This window comes from Ochotona curzoniae, unplaced genomic scaffold (assembly GCF_017591425.1).
Source record: "Ochotona curzoniae isolate NIBS_2020 unplaced genomic scaffold, NIBS_Ocur_1.0 scaffold_3208, whole genome shotgun sequence".
In the NCBI taxonomy this organism is placed as follows: Eukaryota; Metazoa; Chordata; class Mammalia; order Lagomorpha; family Ochotonidae; genus Ochotona; species Ochotona curzoniae.
In genome coordinates this window covers 41,554,788-41,576,140 of record NW_024467106.1, presented here as the reverse complement: position 1 = coordinate 41,576,140, position 21,353 = coordinate 41,554,788, and the positions used below count along the sequence as shown (strand labels likewise).

General features: G+C 38.7%; 1 protein-coding gene and 1 pseudogene across 3 annotated transcripts in view; both read left to right on the top strand.

Moving 5' to 3' along the window:
• Positions 1-21,353, top strand: part of FOCAD (focadhesin) — a 232,601-nt gene that overhangs the window by 25,915 nt on the left and 185,333 nt on the right. For 2 of the 3 annotated variants that reach the window (XM_040963886.1, XM_040963883.1), the window contains exon 4: positions 3,805-3,909. The exons of the other annotated variant lie outside the window; for it this stretch is intronic. In XM_040963886.1, the coding sequence (XP_040819820.1) occupies positions 3,805-3,909 (105 nt within the window). The remainder of the gene's footprint in view (positions 1-3,804; positions 3,910-21,353) is intronic. 3 annotated transcript variants of the gene reach the window in all.
• Positions 7,735-7,882, top strand: LOC121145192 (annotated as a pseudogene).

The window sequence follows — 21,353 nt, the reverse complement described above, 5'->3', positions numbered from 1 at the left end:
TCTCTGGTCCTTGCCTGGTTCTCGCTCTGGGTCCCCACCCTCTCTCACAATGCCCATCAGGATTGCTCCAGAAACCCCTCAAAACAAACAAACAAACTTACAAACAAACAAAAAAACCTAGTACAGATAGACAACAACAAGGAAAGCTTAGAACCAGACAGGAAATGGTCAACGTGGATTCACTCATACCTCACTGGGTGGGACACAAAGATTAGTTACTCCTCACTGGAGTATTGAGGATTTCTCTGCACACCTCTCCTAAAACTGTTCTGCACCTAAACTGTTGACACATGTCTTGTTAGAGTTATAATCCAGTTCAGACCATCCGAAAAACAACCAGGTTCAGCAAAATCATGCTTCAACACTATAAACAGCTAAATACTAAAATGAAAATAGATACGAGACAGTTGAATAGTATTCTATAGCCATTTTAAGGTGTATAGAACCCGGTTGAATATAAACCAAAATTGAAATGTCTATGAAGAAGTCACAGGATGTGGTTAAGAACCTGCATTTTCCTTCTAACATATTGGTTAATCAATACCATGTCAATTAATAGCATAACATTGTAAATTGTTGCTGATGTTATGTTGGGGCTTTTAATTGATTGGGATGATACTCTGCTGGCTCTACCTTCAGACCAGAGATGGTCTCTCCAAGAAACCGTTGAACTTGATAAGATGCTGGACTTTATGCTTGATAAATACCTCTAATGAAAGAATCTCAACTGAACTTAAACTGTGGTAATGCAACGAGGTGGAGGAATCCACCATGGGGAGGGGTTTTGGGAAGGGTTGGGGGGAATCCCAGTCCCTGTAACACTGTGTCACATAATGCAATGTAATTAATAAAGTAAAGGAAATTAAAAAAAAAAGGCAGAGGAAGACAGAGAAGATCTATAACATGTCCTCTGCTTTTGTAAGGCCTAAAAATCAAGTTATGAACAACAACAGCAACAACATTAAGTCATTAAGCTTCAGTCAGACTTCAGAGCTGATTTCCTGTCATATGAACATCGGAGGCTTCTGAGCAGGTCATGTGTTTTTGAATAGGGCAAACTGCAGTTCTGCCCTGGTCAACCCCTCTGTGAATATTCTCCATGAGATACAGGGTCCTTCGACCTGCTCATGCACTAAGTAATGGTGAGAAGTTACCTGCTAAAAAAAGAATGACAGGCTTACAATGTTATGATCGTGTATTAACATCTGTTGCATAGATGTGGGTCAGAGCTGAAGGGATTTGTGTCATCCCAAGAAGCTGAGTTTCACCAGGCACGGTAGTAACTGAGGCCCAGTGATTCAACTTTAGAGAATTTACTTACTTGAAGGAGTCCTATTCTACTGAAGCTTTGAGAAAACTCTGTAAGCTCTACCCTCTATAACTCAGACCATTTATGTCTGCAGCAGCTGATAAATTGGTGATAGCACAGTGTGGTATCGATTTTGGAGGGCTCTCAGCTTTGGTAACGGAGCATGCTGTGAAGGCCTTGTAAAGAGCTGGAGAACACACTGGACAATACTGTTTCTTTAAAGTCCAGGCTTCCTAGATGCAGGAAGGTTCTAATTTTGTGAAAGTGGATGGTGTGAAAAACTGTGAAGAGTGAATTTTATTTTAAAAAGTTGAGTGTTGAGATATAATCTTCTATGCTTTTGAGACAGAAGGGTCTAGAAACCCAGAATGTATGTGGTTGAAGGTTCTTAGCAGAATCCGTGTAGTCCCAAAGAAAAAAAACAAGGCAACACCTTTGCACCCAAGGAGGTGCCTTGCACACAGACCTTCTGAAGACAATTGTAATTCATTCTGCTTATTGTTTTTTTTTCCCTTTAAAATTTTTCTTGAGTTATATACTGGAATTAACTGGCCATAATTTACTCCTCAAAATAGGGTACCTGCTGCTGTGGTGGTCTAGTGGCTAAATCCTTGCCTTGCATGCGCCAGGATTCCTTTGGGTGCTGGTTCGTGTCCTGGCTGCTCCATTTCCCCTCCAGCTCCCTGCTTGTGACCTAGGAAAGCAGTAGATTTTTCCATCTCCCTTTCTCTCTGTAAATCTGCCTTTTTAATAAAAATGTCTTTAAAAAAATGAGGGTGCCATGGAATTGAAATAATGCTGGTGAGTGAATATGAGTGAAGCTGAGCCTTGGCAGCTGTGAGGGAGCCTGTACAGAACAGGCTGCTGTCAGGGTTGAGAATGCTGTGTTCACCTGAGAATCCGCACAGGAGAGAAACCATACAAGTGTGACGTTGTTACAGAAGATTCATGCGTGAGTCTATACCACATGATGCAAGAAAAATCCATATGAAAGAAAATGAAGACCGGAAAATCCTTCCACTGCAAGAAACACCTCTACATTTCCTAGGGAATCTGCTTAGGAAGCAAGCGATATGAATATCCACAGCAGTACAATGAAATAGAAGTACGACATGAGCCCAAATGCAAGTCACAATAAGTCTATCAGAATTTTCTAGTTATCACATCCAAAGTAAAAAGAAACAGACAATTTTTTATACAACCCAGTATATAAAAATGTTATTTTAGTATCTAACCAATACATAAAATTGTATGTGATGTATATATTTTTTTCTTACGTCCTAAATGCTTTAAAACCAGCATGTGTTATATGTTTGTAGCATGTCTTATTTGGACCAGCTGTATTACTGACACTCAGTAGCCTGTGTGGCTGGTGGTTACTGTGCTGATAGTGCTAACCTCTCTACTGTGTGGTTAAATTTGTTTGCCAACTAGAAAACCTGAAGTGCTATTACAAAACTTATTCAGTAACATTTCATATTAATGTTTGAAATGTTCCTAAGCACATGTCTTGTCCTAAACAAAAAATAAATAGTTATTTATAGGCCCTGTGCAGTAGCCTAGCAGCTAAAATCCTCACCTTACACTCATTGGGATCCCATGTGGGCACTAGTTTTAATCTTCTCAGCCCTGCTTTCCATCCAGCTCCCTGCTTGTGGCCTGGAAAGAAGTTGGGGATGGCCTTTGCCAAGCCTGGGGACCCTGCATGCGCATGGAGACCTGGAAGAAGCTCCTGGCTCCTGGTTCCAGATCGGCTCAGCTCAAGTCTTTGTGGCCTCTTGAGGCGTGAATCTGTGGATGGTCAAATCTTTGTTTCTGTCTTTCCTCCTCTCCATATATCTGTCTTTCCAATAAAAAAAAATATTAAAATAAATAAATGAATATTTGTATCCAGTAGGGTTTTGAATGGTAAATGACAGTATTGAACATTTAGCAGAGTGTTGATTTCACAGTATATGCTCAATGAATGTTAACAACCAAGATTAAGACAAATTTTTTTTTTCATTGAACAAATAGTTTTCTTTCATTTTTTTTTAAAGTTTCTGACATCTTTTATATTTAAGTGGTCCCTTGGCTCATTTTTTTTTTTTTTGAGTGGTTGGTCTGTTTCATATGTCTTATTGTTTTTCATGGTCTGCTAATATTTATAAATGAAAGACTTGATCATTCCAAAAGAGTAACTGATGTGGTTGCTGCCTAAAATTATGTGGGGGTAATGTTTTTGTTTTTTTTCTCTCTTCTGGGTAATTTTCCCCCAAGAGGATGTAGGGAGATGATTGATGGGTTGGGGGTTTGAATCTTTTAACTGCATTTCTGTTCCTTTCTGTGTGTTGGTTTTTTTGCAGTAGAATGAGCTGGATGCCCTGGAATGGCTACTATTCAACGTGGGTGGCAAGGGTTTAGTTACTTGAAAGTAGCAGGATTAAACACCTTGTTAGAATTTTCACCTCACACTTGTAACATTTAACATGTTGTCTTTTTTTTTTTTTAAATAGGAATACCCATGGCTTGATAAAAGCTGTTATGAAATTGTTACAAATGCAAGCTGTTAAGGAAGGACAGGGCGGGGAGAAAAATATTCAGAATATCTACACTGTGAGGTAAGCCTTGTTTATGCCTTTCTAGAGAAAAAAATGGATGGGTAACTGAGTTATGAACGTGGCATGATAATCCACTGAGAATTAGCTATTAAATTTTGAATGATATGCACATAGTGATTAGGAATATTTACCGCAACTGGTTTCCTAGCCCACTTTTTTGAGCAACTGATCTGTTTAGAAAGAAATTTAATGGTTCAAAGACTCAGAGGAATAAGATGAAGTCAGTAACATGCTAAATATCATTAGTTCAGTTTCAAGATTGATTCCTTAGAATTTAAATCTGTTATCCAAAGTCTAATTCATTATTTTTTTCTTCAGAATATGTAACTGTTCAATAGGATGTGAATTGAAGAGTCGACTGAGCATGTGTCCTTCCTGTGGAGGTTAACTTCCTCAGTATAGAAAGTAATGGACACTGTTGTTTGGCAAGTGTTTTTACCTATAGGAAGTTGTTAGGGGTGGTGATTTACCTTTTTTTATTTGTCATTTTTGGATATAATAATGTAAAATTATTCATAAAAGAAACTAAATACAGCAGAAATAATAGTAAAATGCATTGGATTTTTTGGTGGAGTAGAAGACAAGGGAAGGATTTGTAGCAGCTTGTCAAAGTAACTGCACCCATTGTTAGAAGGTTCCAGAGAGTTGTTTGTAAAGAGAAGAAAATCCTCTATTGGTAGCAGGCCTGGAAGGTACAGGTTGGTTACCAGTTTATTTTTCCTAGGAAGTCTGTTTAGTCATGGATCTGCTGTGAACCTGCTTTGAAAGAATGAGACCATGGGATCAAAAACAAGGTGTTGTTTCATGAGTGGATGATGGCTTGCATTGACGTGGTGATCCAACAGGAAAAATCAGTTGCTTGTGGGCTGTCATAGGCTTGAACCTATGATACCTGTGGGTTTGATAATTTTACGGTTTACCTGTCAGAAGCTGTGAGAATCCAAAATACAGAGTTATATCTATTGTCTATAGTGTTTTCTTTTAGTTTTAACTTTTAAAAATTAAAAAAAAAATTATTGAAAAGGCAAATCTATGGAGAGTAGGAGAGACAGAGATTAAGATCTTCCATCTGCTGTTTTATTCCCCAGGTGACTGAAATGGTCAGAACTGAGCTGATTCAAACCCAGGGGCTTCTTACAGGTCTCCTACATGGGTACAGGGTTCCAAGGCTTTAGGCCATCTTCTGCTGCTTTCCCAGGCCAAAAGCAAGGAGCTGGAAGGGAAAGTGGAACAGCTAGAACACAAACCAGCACCCAAAGGGATCCCAGTGCTTGCAAGGTGCGAGAATTTAGCTGCTGAGCTGTTGTACTGGGTCCTAGTGTGCTATTTTGATAGTAAGTTAATAGCATCTCATATATTAGCATGATCCTCTTGTAATTTTTGGTGTTATGATCTCTTGTTTTCATGAGTGCATTAATAATAGTTTCTTAAGCTATATTTAAAAATTTTATTTATTTGTTTGAAAGAATTAACAAAGGGGTGATGGGGAGAGAGATCTTCCATCTGCCATTCTATTCTGCAGATGGCCACAATGGCCAGGAGCCAGGAGCCTGGGTAGGTTGGGCTAGTCTTTGATGCAAACTGGTCAGATGGGTTCTGGATCTACAATAGAACAAGTCTGACCAACCTATTAGGCCAGCATATTCTGGCTTGATTCCATGATATACAAATTTTATAAACCTTCTGTCCTGTGTGGGTGGGAAGAGAGAGTGCTCCTCTTCCTGTTGCAGTTCTTCTTACGAGCTTGGAATGGGGAGTAATAACCTAATACCAAATCAAGGTCCTAGGCGAGGGGCAGTGCATCCTGGGGGAGGGGAGTCATTTTATTAACAGGTAGGTGGATGGTATTACATAGAAGTGGGAGAGATGTGGCTTCCAGTTCTTGATTGAAAGCTAGCTACCTACCTATCTCAGTTCTTTTCCTCCTAAGAGATTTCTGACCATAAATCTTAAGCGTTGCTGAAGGAGGCATATTCTTCACATCTTGTGTAATTGCTTCCTGCTAATTAGGGAAATAGGCCTTTTCTGGGTTTAAAAATTTCTTCTCTGCCTCATCTAATGGATTCATCTCTTGAGCCAGGAAATTTGCTGTTATTGCCAATGACTGTGTCCTCTGTATTGTCCATACTGCTCTGCGAAGTTGCTGAGTCTGAAACAGACAAGCTTAATCAGTCACTCTGAGTGATACAGGAAAGAAACAAATTAAAAGTGGAGTGCTTTTTTTTTTGTTTTTAAAAAGAAAGGTTATAATTTATTATTTCCCAAACACTGGGTATTGATAAGTTGCCCCTGTGTAAGTTGTAAAACCATCTAGCCTGCATGGGAAGATTTTTAATGCCTCTTTCCGTGAACATACTATTAAAATAGAGGTAACGGATTCCATTAATCACTGCAAAGGCTCCTTCTTGTTATAGGTATTCATTATAAGGTTGTCAGTTGTACATAGCTTCTCTAGATAGATTATCTAGACTTGAGTAGTTGCTGTACTAAGCGGCCTGAAGTGTAGGCCAAACTACCTAGGCAGAGTCAGGTTTTCGAATAATTAGTTTCATGTGGAGCCAGCACAGTGCCATAACAGGCTAATCCTCTTCCTATGGTGCTCACATCTCCTATGGGGAATGGTTTGTGCCCTGGTTCCTCCATTTCTGATCCAGCTCCCTGTTTGTGACCTGGGAAAACAGAGGAGGATGGCTCAAGTTCTTGGGCTGCTGCATCCATGTCAGATATCCAGAAGAAGCTCCAGGCTCCTGACTTTTGATCAGCTCAGCTCTGGCCATTGCAGCTGTTTGGGTACTAACCCAGCAGCTGGACAATCACTGTCTCTCTCAATCTCTGTTTCTCCTTCTTTCTGTAAATCTAGCTTTTGAACAATGATTTAAAACATGAATATTTACAAAAAAATAGTTTCATGTGACATAGAAAGATCTTCTAAATATTGTATTAGAAGAACTCACTGAACAGTTTTCCTGCCAGTAGCAGCTTCCAAAGAGGATCAAGAGAAGAGACCTATGAGATATGACTGCCTTAATCTGTAGCAACATTAATATGCAGGAAGCAAAGGCTTTACTTCTTACCTTTTTTGCCTTTTCGGAAGATTGGGATGTATTTGAGATCTATTACTACTTCACTGCGTTAGGCAGACTTAGGTGGGAGACTGGTAGGGTCAGGCAATTCTAGTTTTTTTCAATTCAGGCCCTCTCCTAACTGGGCTGATTCTCACATCTCAGGTGCCATGCCCTCTCCAGGGAACCCAACTGGGCTAGGTGACCACCCTAGCTTGAATGGCTCAGGCCCTAAACCCTCTCCCAGCCATGCCAGGCCCCCACCCTGGTCCATGCCTTTTAGGCCTCAGGCCCTCTCCAGAAACCTGGGCCCCTGCCAGTCAAGCCTCAGGCCCTCTTCCAGCTGCGCTGAGTGGTGATGCCTCCCCATTTGGCACACATCTTCTTTCAAAGAAAGAAAGAAAGGAAAAGGAAGAAACACTGAAGCTTTATTTTTAAGCAATGAAGTAACATTTTATATTTTATCTTAGCATGTTTTAGAAATGTCTTCAAAAACAGGAAACAGGAAAAAAAATTTTTCCCACTGATTTATTTGTTTAAGTTACAGAGAGAGCATGAGAGCTTGAGATTTTCCATCTACTGATTCACTCCCCCAGATGGTGTTAATGGTTGGAGCTGGGTCTGGCTGAAGGCAGGAGTCAGGAACTCCAGCTGGGTCTCCTCTGTGGGTGGCGTGGGCCCAAGTACTTGAACCATCTGCTGCTGCTTTCCTTGGCACAGTAGCAGGGAGCTAGATTAGAAGCTCTTGAGAAGTGGAGTCTTGATCGCTTCTCGGCCTTTTGGCTAAGATCATGTGTAGAAGTGGAGTCTTGAACCAGTGCTCATATAGATTTCTGGCATGTCATGTGGTGGCTTAACTTGCTGTGCCACAACACCAGCCACAGTGTTTTTCTTGAACCATGGTAATATATTAACTTCACTGTTTCACTTTTAAATCAGGGAAACAAAAGGACAATTATTTATTTGAATATATTATGTAAACTTGGGGTCTGCAAAGTAAAGTGTTACAACCTGGTAAGCATTCTCTTAAGCATTCTGTTGTTCTTTTGGATGCAAAGTTTTAATTTCAGGTTTCTTCTTCACCTATTGTTTGGCCAGAATTGAACCCAGATTATAGATAATCAGGTCTTAATATTTTTCTCCACCTTTTTTTTTAAAGATTTATTTTTGTTATTTTTTCATTGGAAAGGCGGATATACAGAGAGGAGAGACAGAGAGGAAGATCTTCCATCCGATGATTCACTCCCCAAGTGAGCGCAACGGGCCGATACTATGCCGATCCGAAGCCAGGAGCCTCTTCCGGGGTCTCCCACGCGGGTGCAGGTTCCCAAAGCTTTGGGCTGTCCTCGACTGCTTTCCCAGGCCACAGGCAGGTAGCTGGAAGGGAAGCGGGGCTGCTGGGATTAGAACCGGCGCCCATATGGGATCCCGGGCGTGCAAGGTGAGGACCTTTAACCACTTGCGCCACCGCGCCGGGCCCTCTCCACCTTTTTTTTAAATTTATTTTTATTATTATTTTTTTTTTATTGGAAAGGCGGATATACAGAGAGGAGAGACAGAGAGGAAGATCTTCCGTCCGATGATTCACTCCCCAAGTGAGCACAACGGCCGATACTATGCCAGTCCGAAGCCAGGAGCCTCTTCCGGGTCTCCCACGCGGGTGCAGGTTCCCAAAGCTTTGGGCCATTGTTGACTGCTTTCCCAGGCCACAGGCAGGGAGCTGGAAGGGAAGCGTGGCTGCTGGGATAGAACCGGCACCCATATGGGATCCCAGGCGTGCAAGGCGAGGACCTTAACCACTTGCGCCACCGCGCTGGGCCCGTTTCTCCACCTTTTTAAAAAAAGAAGTTCTTGGGCCAGGTTCCCGGAAAGAATAATTCCACTTTATTGTTCAAAGGGGGCTATTTTTTATTTTTAAATAGGAAGCTATTGAAATTTTAATTTAATATTTTTATAATAGTTTTATTGAGATATAATTCACATACTATAAGACTGATTCATGTAAAATATGCAATTTAGTGGTTTGGTAGTATATTCACTGAGTTATGCAACCATCACTCTAATCAATCCTGGAACATTTTCATTATTTCCCAAAGGAATTCACCATTCATTAGTAGTCATTCCATATTTCCTCCCACCCAGTGGGGTATTTTTAATCATTGGTACTCAACACTAGCTGCTTATTAGAACACCCAGTTGTGCTTAGAAACAAACAAGCATGGGAACAATTAAACATCCCAGATCAATTGAATCAAAAATCTTTACTGTGAGGTCTGGCATTTTTTTAACGGTCCCAGCTGATTCTGATTCACAGTGATTAAAGATAGAAGTCAGCTGCTGTGTGATGTGTGCAGTAACCGATTGAACTCGTCCTGCTGAAGTGCAGATTTGTTCTGGGATGCAGGGTGGGCTCAGGAGCCTTGTCCAAGAAGCTGCCAGTTGACACCGGTGCTGCAGTTGCACCACCACCCTGAATAACAGAATGGTGACAGTATCAGTGCCTGGGTGCTTATTAGGAATGTGGGATTTTGGCTTCCATCTCCAGACTGCCTCATGCACAGCCTGCATTTTAGAATAATTTTCGAGATAATTCACAGGCACCTTAGCTTTGAAGATACACTGACTTCCCTGAGGTTAAAGAGGAGGTTTTTCCTTTAATTTTCATATTCATTGCTCTTAGTCATCTCTGCTGTTTCATATGTTTTCCTGCAATTCATTCTTCTAACTTTAGTCTTTTCAGAGGGCATTGGGTATGGGGAGTGATAGTGTGACCAGCTTGAGGAGCTGAAAGAACTGGATACATAAGGCTTCTCTTGAGATAGGTGGTACATTAACAAGTCCAGAATCAATCACCGGAATTGGCATAATCCGGTAATGTTTATGGAGAGCCCTCATGTGAATTGGCCGTTTGGCACCATAAATCAGTAGAGTGTAATCAAGTGTGTAAGAGCTCTAAGTTCCTCCAGGGGGATTGTGGATGGTAGAAACAGGAGAGGTGAGCCTGAAGAGCAGATTCCCCTCCAGAGGCCTATGATTACTTGAGCCAAACATAAAATTGTCATACTGCTTTAGAGCTGCCTTTTCCACATGTTGGTTAGCAATATCATGCAGCTTTAGAGAGGCAACCAGTGAGCTGTGTGTGAAAGCATGAAGAGGATAGGAGAGACTTAGAACTCTGCTGAGAGGTGTTTGCTGGTGATCCTGTAGGATTAATTTAAAAGAGAAAGTAGCATGACAAATAATTGCAAGCTTTCTGGGCTTGAAGTTAATCTGTTTTTTGTGGGATTAGCCTCTGCCAGTGTTCAGTAGGGTTTTAGTATTTTTCACATCTTTCTGCCCTTGTTGGTTAATTTGGATTACACTGAAGAAAGAATACTTGGTTGTTTTACATGGATCTGTATTGCTTATGTGCTTAAGTGCTACTTCCATTGTGGAGACAGATGAGAGCAACAGGAATGTTAGACATTGCTTTCTTTAAGCCCTTGCGGATTTGTTGATGGATCTCTAGAATGGGTTTATTTATTGTTAGACCTGTGAACTTTCAGGATCTCTAACTGTTCCTGCATTAAAAGCTACCTGGGGAGCTTGTTAAAAGTTCAGTTTTTGTAAGAGTCCTGCTTGAGAGAGACATTCATTCAGTAGGATGTTACTTTTTGTTTTAGTGAGACTCAGGATACAGGTTTATGCAGTTGCTTGCTAATGTGGATATTGGTCATTTGTGGATCACACTTGAGAAATACTGCTTCAGTGCTTGAGTGCAATGTATGGACACCATGTATGAGTTGTAATGACTCTTCTGTGGCTGACCAAAAAGGTATCTTTAGCGACTTAATTATGCTTCCTTTTCTTTGTTCCCTATCCAGGAGGCAAGAAGTGTATATGCTCCGATGCATGAATGTACAAAGTGTCTTACTAAGTCAACCAATGACAATAGAGAGCCCAGGAGAATGATCAGAGAGCAATTCTAAGGGGAAAGCAGTTCAGTGAGAGAAAGTCAAATGTGAATAGAAAAGAGAGAATGTAAGAGTCTTGTCTCACCAACATTTCTAAAGAATTAATACTGTAGTCCTGACACATGTTAGTGTTTTTCATGTTCAGATTGTGGTTGCCAGAAGAGAAGAAATGAGATACCTGACTATACCTTTAGAAACTGATGCTGGTTTTTATTGTATACAGTGTATAGGAGCTCATCCTTAGGGATTTTGATATGTATGACTGCAACATGATTTGCAGATCTATGTTTTAGCAAAGGATTTGTATGCGGGTAGTCTATGGATCACACTTTGAGAAAAAATGGCTTGGAGCGTTTATATAGCTAATGAAGTTCATGTTGCTTGGATGGTCCTTTTATAGGCAGTCTTTTTAGTTTTGTGGTTTAAATCAGATTCAAGGATGATATTAAATGGGACTACAACTCCCAGAACCCTTGAGGATGGGACTTACTGAAATTAAAAAAAATATATATATATAATACATTTGGCTACTGTGATTAATTGAAGAGTGTACGCCAAATGTAATACTCTCTGCCCACGAATATCAACACTGGCTCCATGTTAAGAGTGTTCAAAGGGGCTTTTAAATATACAGATACTTGGTTTCTATCCAGAATGACTGGAGATTTAGCCTCAGGCACTGGTATTTTTATTTTAGTGTTTTGAAAGCTTCCTGTGTGATCTTCAATGTACAGGGTGGAGGACTGCTACCAAGTGTTGCAGTGAAGCAAGGGAATGTCATTGTTACCAGATTTCAGGTCTTTCAATATAAATGATATTATTACTTCAAATCTCTACAGGCTGGCAACCAATTCAAACTTTTTCAAACACAGGGTTGGCAGGCAAAACACATCTGTTCACAGGATGAACTCCAAGGGCAACAAGTTTGTGATCTGTGTTGGCTTTAGAAGCCCTTTTCTATTTGTGAACAATTTTTGTGTTCATGGTTTTTCTTTTTGGCATTACTGAGATATCTTTGGTTCAGACTTTGTTTTTTCATCCCCTTCTGTTGGATCTGAAATTTCTTTTGGTTAGCTTAGAATCCCTCTGTTCTATAACACTCTTATATTTAAGTAAATTGCTTAAGTGTTTTCTAATATCGGTCATAAAGGAAGTGGGACAGAGACTTAAGGTTTGGATGATATTTTGGTTGCAGTGATGCATAAGTATATTTTCATGAATTGCAAATTATTAGAGGTTCGTTTTCTCATTTGTTTTGTAATATGCCAGCTTTCCCCCTGAAATTTTATCTTGTGATTTTGCTTTTAATTCTTCCTCTGCATATTCATATTATGGCAATCTTTTAAAGATATCTCTTCCCCAGCTAAAGTGAGGAAATAGCTGTGAATTCATGAGCAGTAACTGCTTGTTCCAGGATTCATGCCTCATTCTGATGTGCCAGACAGTGGCTGACATGCACAAATATCAAATGTTAAGAATCTTGTTTGTGGGAAGGTTTGGTCTGATCAACATCAAGCTGTACTTTCTGAAATAAGGGATTATTAACTGTTTCTGGCAGATGGTGTGTTCTGAAGGGATAACGACTGGTAGTCATGCATAGTAACACCCCGATTTATGCCCTGTTGATGTATATTTGCTTATCTGTGTGGTGCCCTGTGATTTATTTGGCTGCAGTATTAGTTTTAAGATTTTAAGAAATATGAGCTTTTTAATCACATTGTTTTACTTACTACTCAAGGTAAATGCTTTTACCCTCTGGGATCATCAAACAAACAAAAAATAAGAGAAAGTCCAAGATAAATACAGCTATACCTCAGTATTCAGGGGCAGTTCTCTCTAGGGTCTTCAAAATGCTAAAACCTGTGAATGCTTGAGATCCTTATGGAAAATGGCATGGGATTTGGAGTGAACCTACATACCTGTTCCTGTTTATTTTGAATCCTCTATGTATTATTTATAATATGCAATATGATATCAATGCTTTGAAATATTGGCTATGTTATAGTTAATACTTAGAGAATAATGACAGGAAAAGTGCCCTTACAAGGTTAGTCTAGATGTGCCCTTTTTTTTCTCCTCAACTATTTTGGACTCATAGTTGGTTGACTGCATAGATGCAGATGAAGGTCATCCCAGATGCCCTGTACTGATCTAAGGGCTCAAAGGCCAGTTTGTGGTTGTGGATATCCAACAGAAATCAAGCTGCAATAGCTGGGAGTCAGAGCTCAGTGGAAGGGTCAGCCTGCACAGAGGCTGAGGAAAGGTGGGCATGTACTGCAGCATGTAAGGCCATGGCAGAGACTTTGGGTTAAAAGTCACTGGAGGTTTTTCTTTTATTCTGAAATACTTTTGAAATTCCACAACAGTTTCAAGAATGTTAGAATATACTTCTATATACTCTTTACCTTCATACTTCAGGATTTGCACACTGCTATTTTGCATTGTTACAGTCAAGGTTTGGCAACTGTCTCAATGTCCTTGGATTTGTTTTTCTTTTTGTTCAGTAGAATCCAGTTTAGATCCACATGTTACCTTTAGTCTTTTCAATCTCAAACTGTTTCTCTTCCTTCCCTGTATTCCAGGCATCTTTGAAAGCTGTGTAAATGATGCTGTATCTTCTTGGGTGTTACCACATCTGGAGGCAGTGCTTCATTGGGGATTTAAATTTTGATTACCAATCCAGGTGTCGGTTGGCTTCAAAACTGTACAGCTATTCCTTTCATGTTGTAGCTAACAAGCATTCTGTGAGGAACACACTGAAACCATACAAATATCGCACTGTTCATTAAACGTATCATCCCAAATCGTTTTCATTGTGATGGCTACAAAATGTTGGTTTTATGATTCCACCACTCCCTTCACATGAATTGGTGGTGAAGAGATGGATCTATGTTTTTGAGTTTTTGGAAATGACATTTAATCCGTCAGTTAAGGTTACTGAGAGGATAATGAAAATCTGATTTGAAATATTTTGTTTCTCAGGAAAATCCACATTAATATGTTTATTTACTGGCAATTTATTCCTATTTCACAGGATATATGAGTTTTTCTATAATTAAATCAATTTAAAATAGTATATATGAGTTTTTATATAATTAAATCAATTTAAAATAGTATATGGCTGAGTTGCATTTGGAATATCATTAATACTTTTATTTGGATTTGAGATATAAAATTCACACTTTTAAAGTGTAAAATTCACTGGTTTATTTTATATTCATAGTTATGTAACCATTGTCACAGTCTAGTTCCAGAAAATTTTATTATTTTAGTAATAAATTAATATTTAATAATTGTTTCTTGTATATATTTATATACTATTTATTTAAAAACACCATTTAAGGGAACAAATTTCATCTGTATGGTTTTAAGAACAGATTGCTGTTTCCCAAGCTGCCCTACCTCAGTTCCTTCCTCACCAACTCTTACCCTCTCTCCTCTTTTATTTCTTATTGTTATTTTAATTTTTTAATGCATACTTGCCACCTCCTTTATAATCCCAAGCTTAATCTTCTGCTAAATAAATAATTCAACAGGAATTTAGTAAAAAGACCATTGTTCCTCAAGAGTGTATACAAGGCTAGAATCAATAATCAAATCTCAATTTTGTCTCTTCTCTCTCTCTCTCTTTTTTTTTTTTTTTGTTACTCTATATTACTTATCACCAATTAGGGAAAACATTTGGTATTTGTCTTTTTGGTACTTTCTTAGGTTGCTATAAAATCTCCTAATATTTCAAAAATAAACTGTCAAACTAGTATAGTGTGGTTTTGTTATCAAAGGGAGTCTTTGGTTTCTGGGGTCTGCTCATTTCAGTACTACAGCATAACTCCTGAGGTACTGATGTGCACTTTTACTTAAACGTGCCACCGGTATTAAGTCATTTCTGCTGTACAGTCAAGTTTCTGTAAGGGATTGGAATCCATAGAATACATTTGTGCATTTACAAAAATTAAATGTGCAGGAAAACACAAATTCTGAGCAGAATATACACACAAATGTGCTCCAAAAACATTTATGAAAAAATCGGAATATAATGCTGAGTGACTGACTCAGCAGGTAAGACATCAGTAAAGATGCCAGTGTCCTAGGTTGGAGTGTGTGGGTTCAAGTCTAGACTCCAGTTCTGAGTCCAGATTCCTGCCAGTGTGAGCTCAAGGGAGTCAGCTGGTTCTGGCACCCACAGGACAGACATGCACTGACTTCCTGGCTCATGAGCCTGGCCTAGGCCTAACAGTTGCAGACATTTGTGGAATGACCAGTGAATAAAGGCTGTCTTTCTCTCTGTCAATATCTATGTGTCTCAAAAATAAAACACAAGACAGTGTGTGGTGTACATGCTCCATGAACTTTTTGGAGACCTTTGTATATATAATTAAAAAAGAAAAAAAGACTTTAGAGTGTTTTGAAAGCAGGGATTTAGCAAGGCTTAATGGCAACAGATAACCATAGACATATTTGGCTTTAGTTTACCGGAACTTACCTGTTTTGGGGCTTAGTAAGGACCTTATTTGGTAATTTCATTTAAGCTTTGGGTTTTCTCCTAGTATTTTACACACACATGTATGTGTGCTCAAAATATTGCATATCATTTCAGAGAGTGCATGGAAATCTTTATGAAAACAATCCAGAGAAAAACAGTGGGAACACATGGAGCATCAATGTTACATCTAGCCCTGCCAAAGCCCAGCGGAGTTAATAATAATAAAGCCAGGGCAGTCACAGGGAAACACAACCAAGGATACTTTCCAAGACTGTCTCTTTGCAGTTGATTCTTTTTTCTAGCTGCAACTAGAAAACACTTTGTAATTCCTTTTAATTTTAGATGATTAATAACTGGCAAGGCAGTTTGCTTGTGTCTTTATGATTGTAAAAATGTTAAGTGTTGTGTTATTGGCATATTTGTGTGTGTGTGTATGTGTGTGTGTGTGTGTGTGGTGAAAGGCAAAGAGAAATGGTATGTGACTTCATAATAGAAAGATTTTGGATTCTCAAGTATTTGTATGTTTCCCCTTAGCCAGTATCTTGTACTGGAAGTGGTTTTAGACTTCTGATATTGGCAGACATGGTTCTCAAATGAGAGGTAATGAAAAAGGTCAGTGTGAAGGTAAAGTCACTGTAACGTGAAGTACATTTTCAAAAACAATTTTATTCATTCTTTCTAATAGACTCAATGTCAAAATTAAAATTGTGTTTCTTTCCTAGGAACCTGTGGGGTAACTGTAAAACACTTGGTTTGAAATTATGCTACAAGATATCGAAATTCACAATGATTTGTTTTTTAGATTCATATTTTTGTAGTAATTGCTATGGTAAAATATTTTAATAAGTTTTTTTATTATGCATTGTTTGACCTAGAATCAACAGAGATTAAAAAAAGTCCTCTGTCTGCTTCTAACCAGTACCTTCAAATCAAAATTCAGAGCAGGAAGAGAAATGCTTTTACAATGCATATTTGATGTAGTAAGTGCTATGCTATGCTTCTGCAGGCACCAGGGTCACAGCTGCATACCCGTAGTGCATGGTGACTGCAGGCATTGTTTCCTCACACAGAAAGGCAATCTGTCTGCTGCTGAATTTATGATGTAAATCAAATCATAGCTTTCCCATATTCAGAAGATGTAGCAAAAAGGTTGAGGTGACTTAAAGGTTACAAATAAGTTTTGCTTTCTGATTTGCCTACCACAAGACTAAATTTTTTTTTTTTTACCGCCTCATTCTATTAAGATTGATGTATTTATACTTGGAAAGGTGAATCCTTATATTACCACTGCCTCTGTTCTAATCTACTGGATCCGTGCATTTATCATTCCTTTCTTCCCCATGCCATCCTGTTAAGATGCATGTGCTGCTCCTCATTGTTGACAATATTAGCAAATGCTGGGGAGCACTGAAGTATTACTTACTAAGTTGACTTGCTTCTTCTGTGGGGGTTTTTTGTTTTGTTTGAGCAGGTTAGAGGGAGACCAGGTTGGAGACCAGGTTAGAGGGACTATGATAAACTGGTTTTCCCTGATTGGGTATTTTGTCTTTTGGGGAAACACGAGTGAACTGGTTTGAGTTTAAAAGGTTGGCTTGGTGAATGTGTGTGTGTGTGTGTGTGTGTGTGTGTGTCACACACAGAGAGAGAGAGAGAGAGAGAATCATTGTCTATGTGTACCTGGCACTGAAAGGGAAACAAAAAAATTCAGAAAAAATAGACCCAAATTCCAAGCTGTTGTCTTTTTGTTTAAAATGAAAACGTGCATTCATGTTAATCATGATAGTATCTACTTACAGAGAGATTTTTTAAAAAAAACATTTTAAGTCAAATTTGCTTAAAATATTGGCTAAAACATTTACAAATCATGAAGTGGAGAGATGCCAAAGACTGTACAACAGATTGGTTCATCTGTGGCAGGGAGGGAAAAAACCTCACTGCACACTTAAGGAGAGATTACAACACTGGAGGCCAGTGAGGCAGGCCTGGTTGCCTGGTTTTTATTGATTGGGATCTTTAGAAACAGTATTTTTCTCTTTTTAAGAAGAAAGCAGAATCTGTTAGTTATTCTTTCTATCTCTTCACTAAAATTTTTTCCTGAGACATGGACATACTTGTCAATTGACAAATGTTTTCAATGATGCTATGTAGCCACTGTTTATTAGAAATAAGAAAAATGGTGATGATATGGCATATTTATGTTTTTTTCCCCTCAAACCTTTTAAGCTTATTGTCTGACAGTATTAGCTTTGTCAGTTAAGGTTGATTCTGTGGCCAAACGATGCATCATTTCAAATAAAGAATTGCAGTCAATTTACTTTTCATACCTCGTGCTTAGGTTTGGGGATAGTGGATATTTGAAGGTAGAACCTAGACTTTGTTCTGATGTATTTTATGCTACATTTAATGTTCTTTTGATTGCTAACACTTCTGGTTTAAACTTAATAGCTTGCCTTGTTGAAATTGAGGGTCATTTTCATTCTAGGAGCTGGTGCTGTGTTAAGTCCCCGACTTCCACTTCTAGTCCAGCTCCCTAATGCACCTGGGAAAGCAGCAGAAGGTGTCAAGGGCTTGGGCTCTGCCACCCACATGGGAAACCTAGAAGCTTCGGTCTGGCCCATCCTTGGTCTCTGAGGCCATTTGAAGAACACACCAACAGATGGGAGACTCTCTTTTCTTTGAAAGGGAAAGTTGCAGAGAGAAGGAAAAGGAAAAACAGGAGCCAGGAACTTCATATGGGCCTCTCAAATAAGTGGAAAGACTCGAGCAATTAGGTTGTATTCTGTTGCTTTCCCAGGCAGGTACTGCAGTGGGGAGCTGGATTGGAGTGGAGCAGCTGGGCGCTTAGCCCACTGAAACCACAGTGTATTCCTCTAAAATAAATCTTAAAAAGTTTGGACGGTTCAAGTTTTTTGAATGGAACCAGTGACCACATGTGAGTATGTAGGTGACAGCCTAACCTGCTCTACTACATATGTTGGCCCATATCTATAAATTTAATAATCATTGAAGATATCTAGTGAGGTATATTTAACCCTATAACATTTTACATGCTCTGATTGTAATATTTTAAAACAAAAAGTAGCTTCATTTTTTCTCACACCCAAGTTAGCATATATTGCTTAACGTCATTCATTTTAAAACAAGAGTCTGTATTTTTGCAAAAGAATAATTTTTCATTTGATTTTTCATATTAAGTATCTTTGTTTCTAATGTGTTAGTCATTTGTGCCTAATGTTAATATTTGATAACTTCATTTCCATAAAAAACCTAAAAGTTTGAATATGATTGCTTGCTTATTGTTCAGTATAAGAACATGTAAAAGTAGAATCATAGCGTTTATTTTTCGAAAAGTCAGAACTGGTACCATGCTTTATTCAGTTTTGTAATATGACACTTGTCATTTATGTGGAACTGTGATTCTTTACTGTGGGCTATTTTTTTTCCCACCAGGAGACATTTAGTAATGTCTTAGGGACATTTTTCATTTTCTTGGCTATGAGAAATGTTGCTAGCGTATAGTGAGTTAACGTCAAGGATGTTGCTAAACTTCCTGTAGGACAGTCCCCCACAGTAAGGAAGTATCTGGCACAGAATGTCAGCAGTGCTAAGATGAAACAACCCTGATGCATGGCTGTTGCACAAGAAGTTTATTGAGTTAGAAAAAGCATCTGTGCCGTTACTTAAGTGTAGGCTTTATGAATGAATATTATTTTGTGTGTCTATTCACATATCCATTTGATGATTTGTATGGGACAATTTGGCTCTTTGATGAATTATCCTTAAAAGTATTACAGCAAAATTTTGGTAATTATGGATTTTGGCTTAGTTGTATGCAGTTGAAATACTGATATTAGCAACTCAATGCTAATCAGCAGGAAGATTCAGTGTTCTCATTTTGTCCTTCTCTTCTCCTGGGTTTTAAACTTCTTGGAATCAAATAGTGTATTTATTTCCTACAATCTTCCTTCTTTTGTCTGTCACAGTCAGTTATCTGGAAAAGTTAATTATCTGAATCAGTAGTTAATCTGAATAATCTATTTGACTGTAGTTTACTTAATATCAGTTTTGTGGTTTAGACAATAATTAGAACCTTTGAATCCCTAACTAGCAAGTAGACCTTTAGCTGCATGCAACAGAACTAGAGGGATTCTCTTAAGCTTGGTTGGAGAAGGTAGAAGTGAAATTATTGTAGAGTTATCGGCTATATGTACATCACTTTCAAGTCTACTTCGAAATTACTAAAGTAGGAAGCAGAAAGAGATGGTTTGTAAGGGAGGGATATTGAAAACCACTTTAATACATTATAATCACACAAGAATTTTGTGGTAGCTTGTTGAATTTTTGGAATTGACTCTGTAACCCTGGGTTAAGCCACTGCTATTGCTGTCTGTGTTGCTGGCATCCCATATCAGAGTGAATTCTGCTCTACTTCTGATCTAGCTCCTTGATAATGTGCCTGGGAAAGTAGAGAATGGCTCAAGTCCTCAGGCACCTGTACCCAAATAGGGGATCTGGAAGAAGCTAGTGGCTTCTTGCTCTGGCCTGAGCCACTCTTGACTGTTGCAGTCATTTGGGAAATGAACCAGCAGATAAAGGCCTTTCTCTCTCTTTTTCTCTTTTTTTTTCTCTTTCTCTCCCTCTCCTTTCTCTTTATATCTCTTTCAATAAGCAAAATCTTAAAAAACACATGTGTGACTTTCTTTTCAAGTAGTCAGAAATGCTAGCATTTGATGAAGGATTAATGAATAGTCATTTGCAAAGCTCCTTATAGCTATAGGTTCTTAATGAGGGAGAAACCATTGCTAAAATAATTGCAGTCTCTCTTTTGTTATTCAGAGGTTTGGTGTTTTGTTTTTCCTTAAGATTTATTTATTATTTATTTTTATTGTAAAGTCAGATATACAGAGAGGAGGAGAGAAAGAGATCTTCCATCTGTTGATTCACTCCCCAAGTGGCCACCATGGCCAGGGGTGAGCCAATCCGAAGCCAGGAACCTCTTCAAGGTCTCCCACGTGGGTGCAGCATCCCAAGGCTTTGGCTTGTCCTCAACTGCTTTCCCAGGCCACAGGCAGGGATCTGGGTGGGAAGTGGGACTGCTGGGATTAGAACCAACGCCCATATGGGATCCCGGGTATATGCTTAAGGCAAGGACTTTAGCTGCTAGGCTACCCCGGTAGGCTACTCTGCCAGGCCCCAGAGGCTTGTTGGTTTTAATTGAGCATGACCTACTGAACTTCCAACTAAAGAGTTCCTCTGATGTGACATACTGGAGAGGCTTTTGGGATTTGCAATATTTGTTTCTTAATATTTGTGGTAACAGTGGAAACATATTTTAAAGTTTAACTGCCAAAGAATTTAGAATTTGGAAACTTGATTTTAATAGTACTTTTGAGTTTTTGGCATAAAAAAGTTGCTTGGAAATATCCCTTAGCAATGACTGCAGTCTGAGCAGTCAGAAATAGCCTGTGCTTAACAAGTAAGAGACTGCAAGCCTGTGAACTTGGTTCATGATAAAGTAGGTGAGGCTGAGAACAAAATAAAGAGATGTTAATATATGCAGATGTTGGGTGGTGGTATCAGGTGTCTAATTCAAATGTTTCCTTGTATTCTACTGTATTCTTCTGTTTTTTAAAAATGGCAAAAAAAAAAAAAAAAAAAAAGATCAGAACATCTGTTACTCCTGTCTTTTTCTGAGTAGTTTTTACTTGTTGTGGTTCTCAGTGCTGGCAGTACTTTGAAGTTTCCTACATCATTTGTAAACTTTGCTAATTCATGAACTTTTTCTAGTAGTCTAAGCTGAGACCTAGGCTTCCATACTAGTTCTTCAGTTAATGTGCCATATGACTAAGCAGTGCATCAGTATTTTCTTCAGGACTGTTAGATCTGGGTCAGATTATGAGAATTTTGCATTTCTTCTTTTTTTAAAACGTATTCAACAGTATTTAC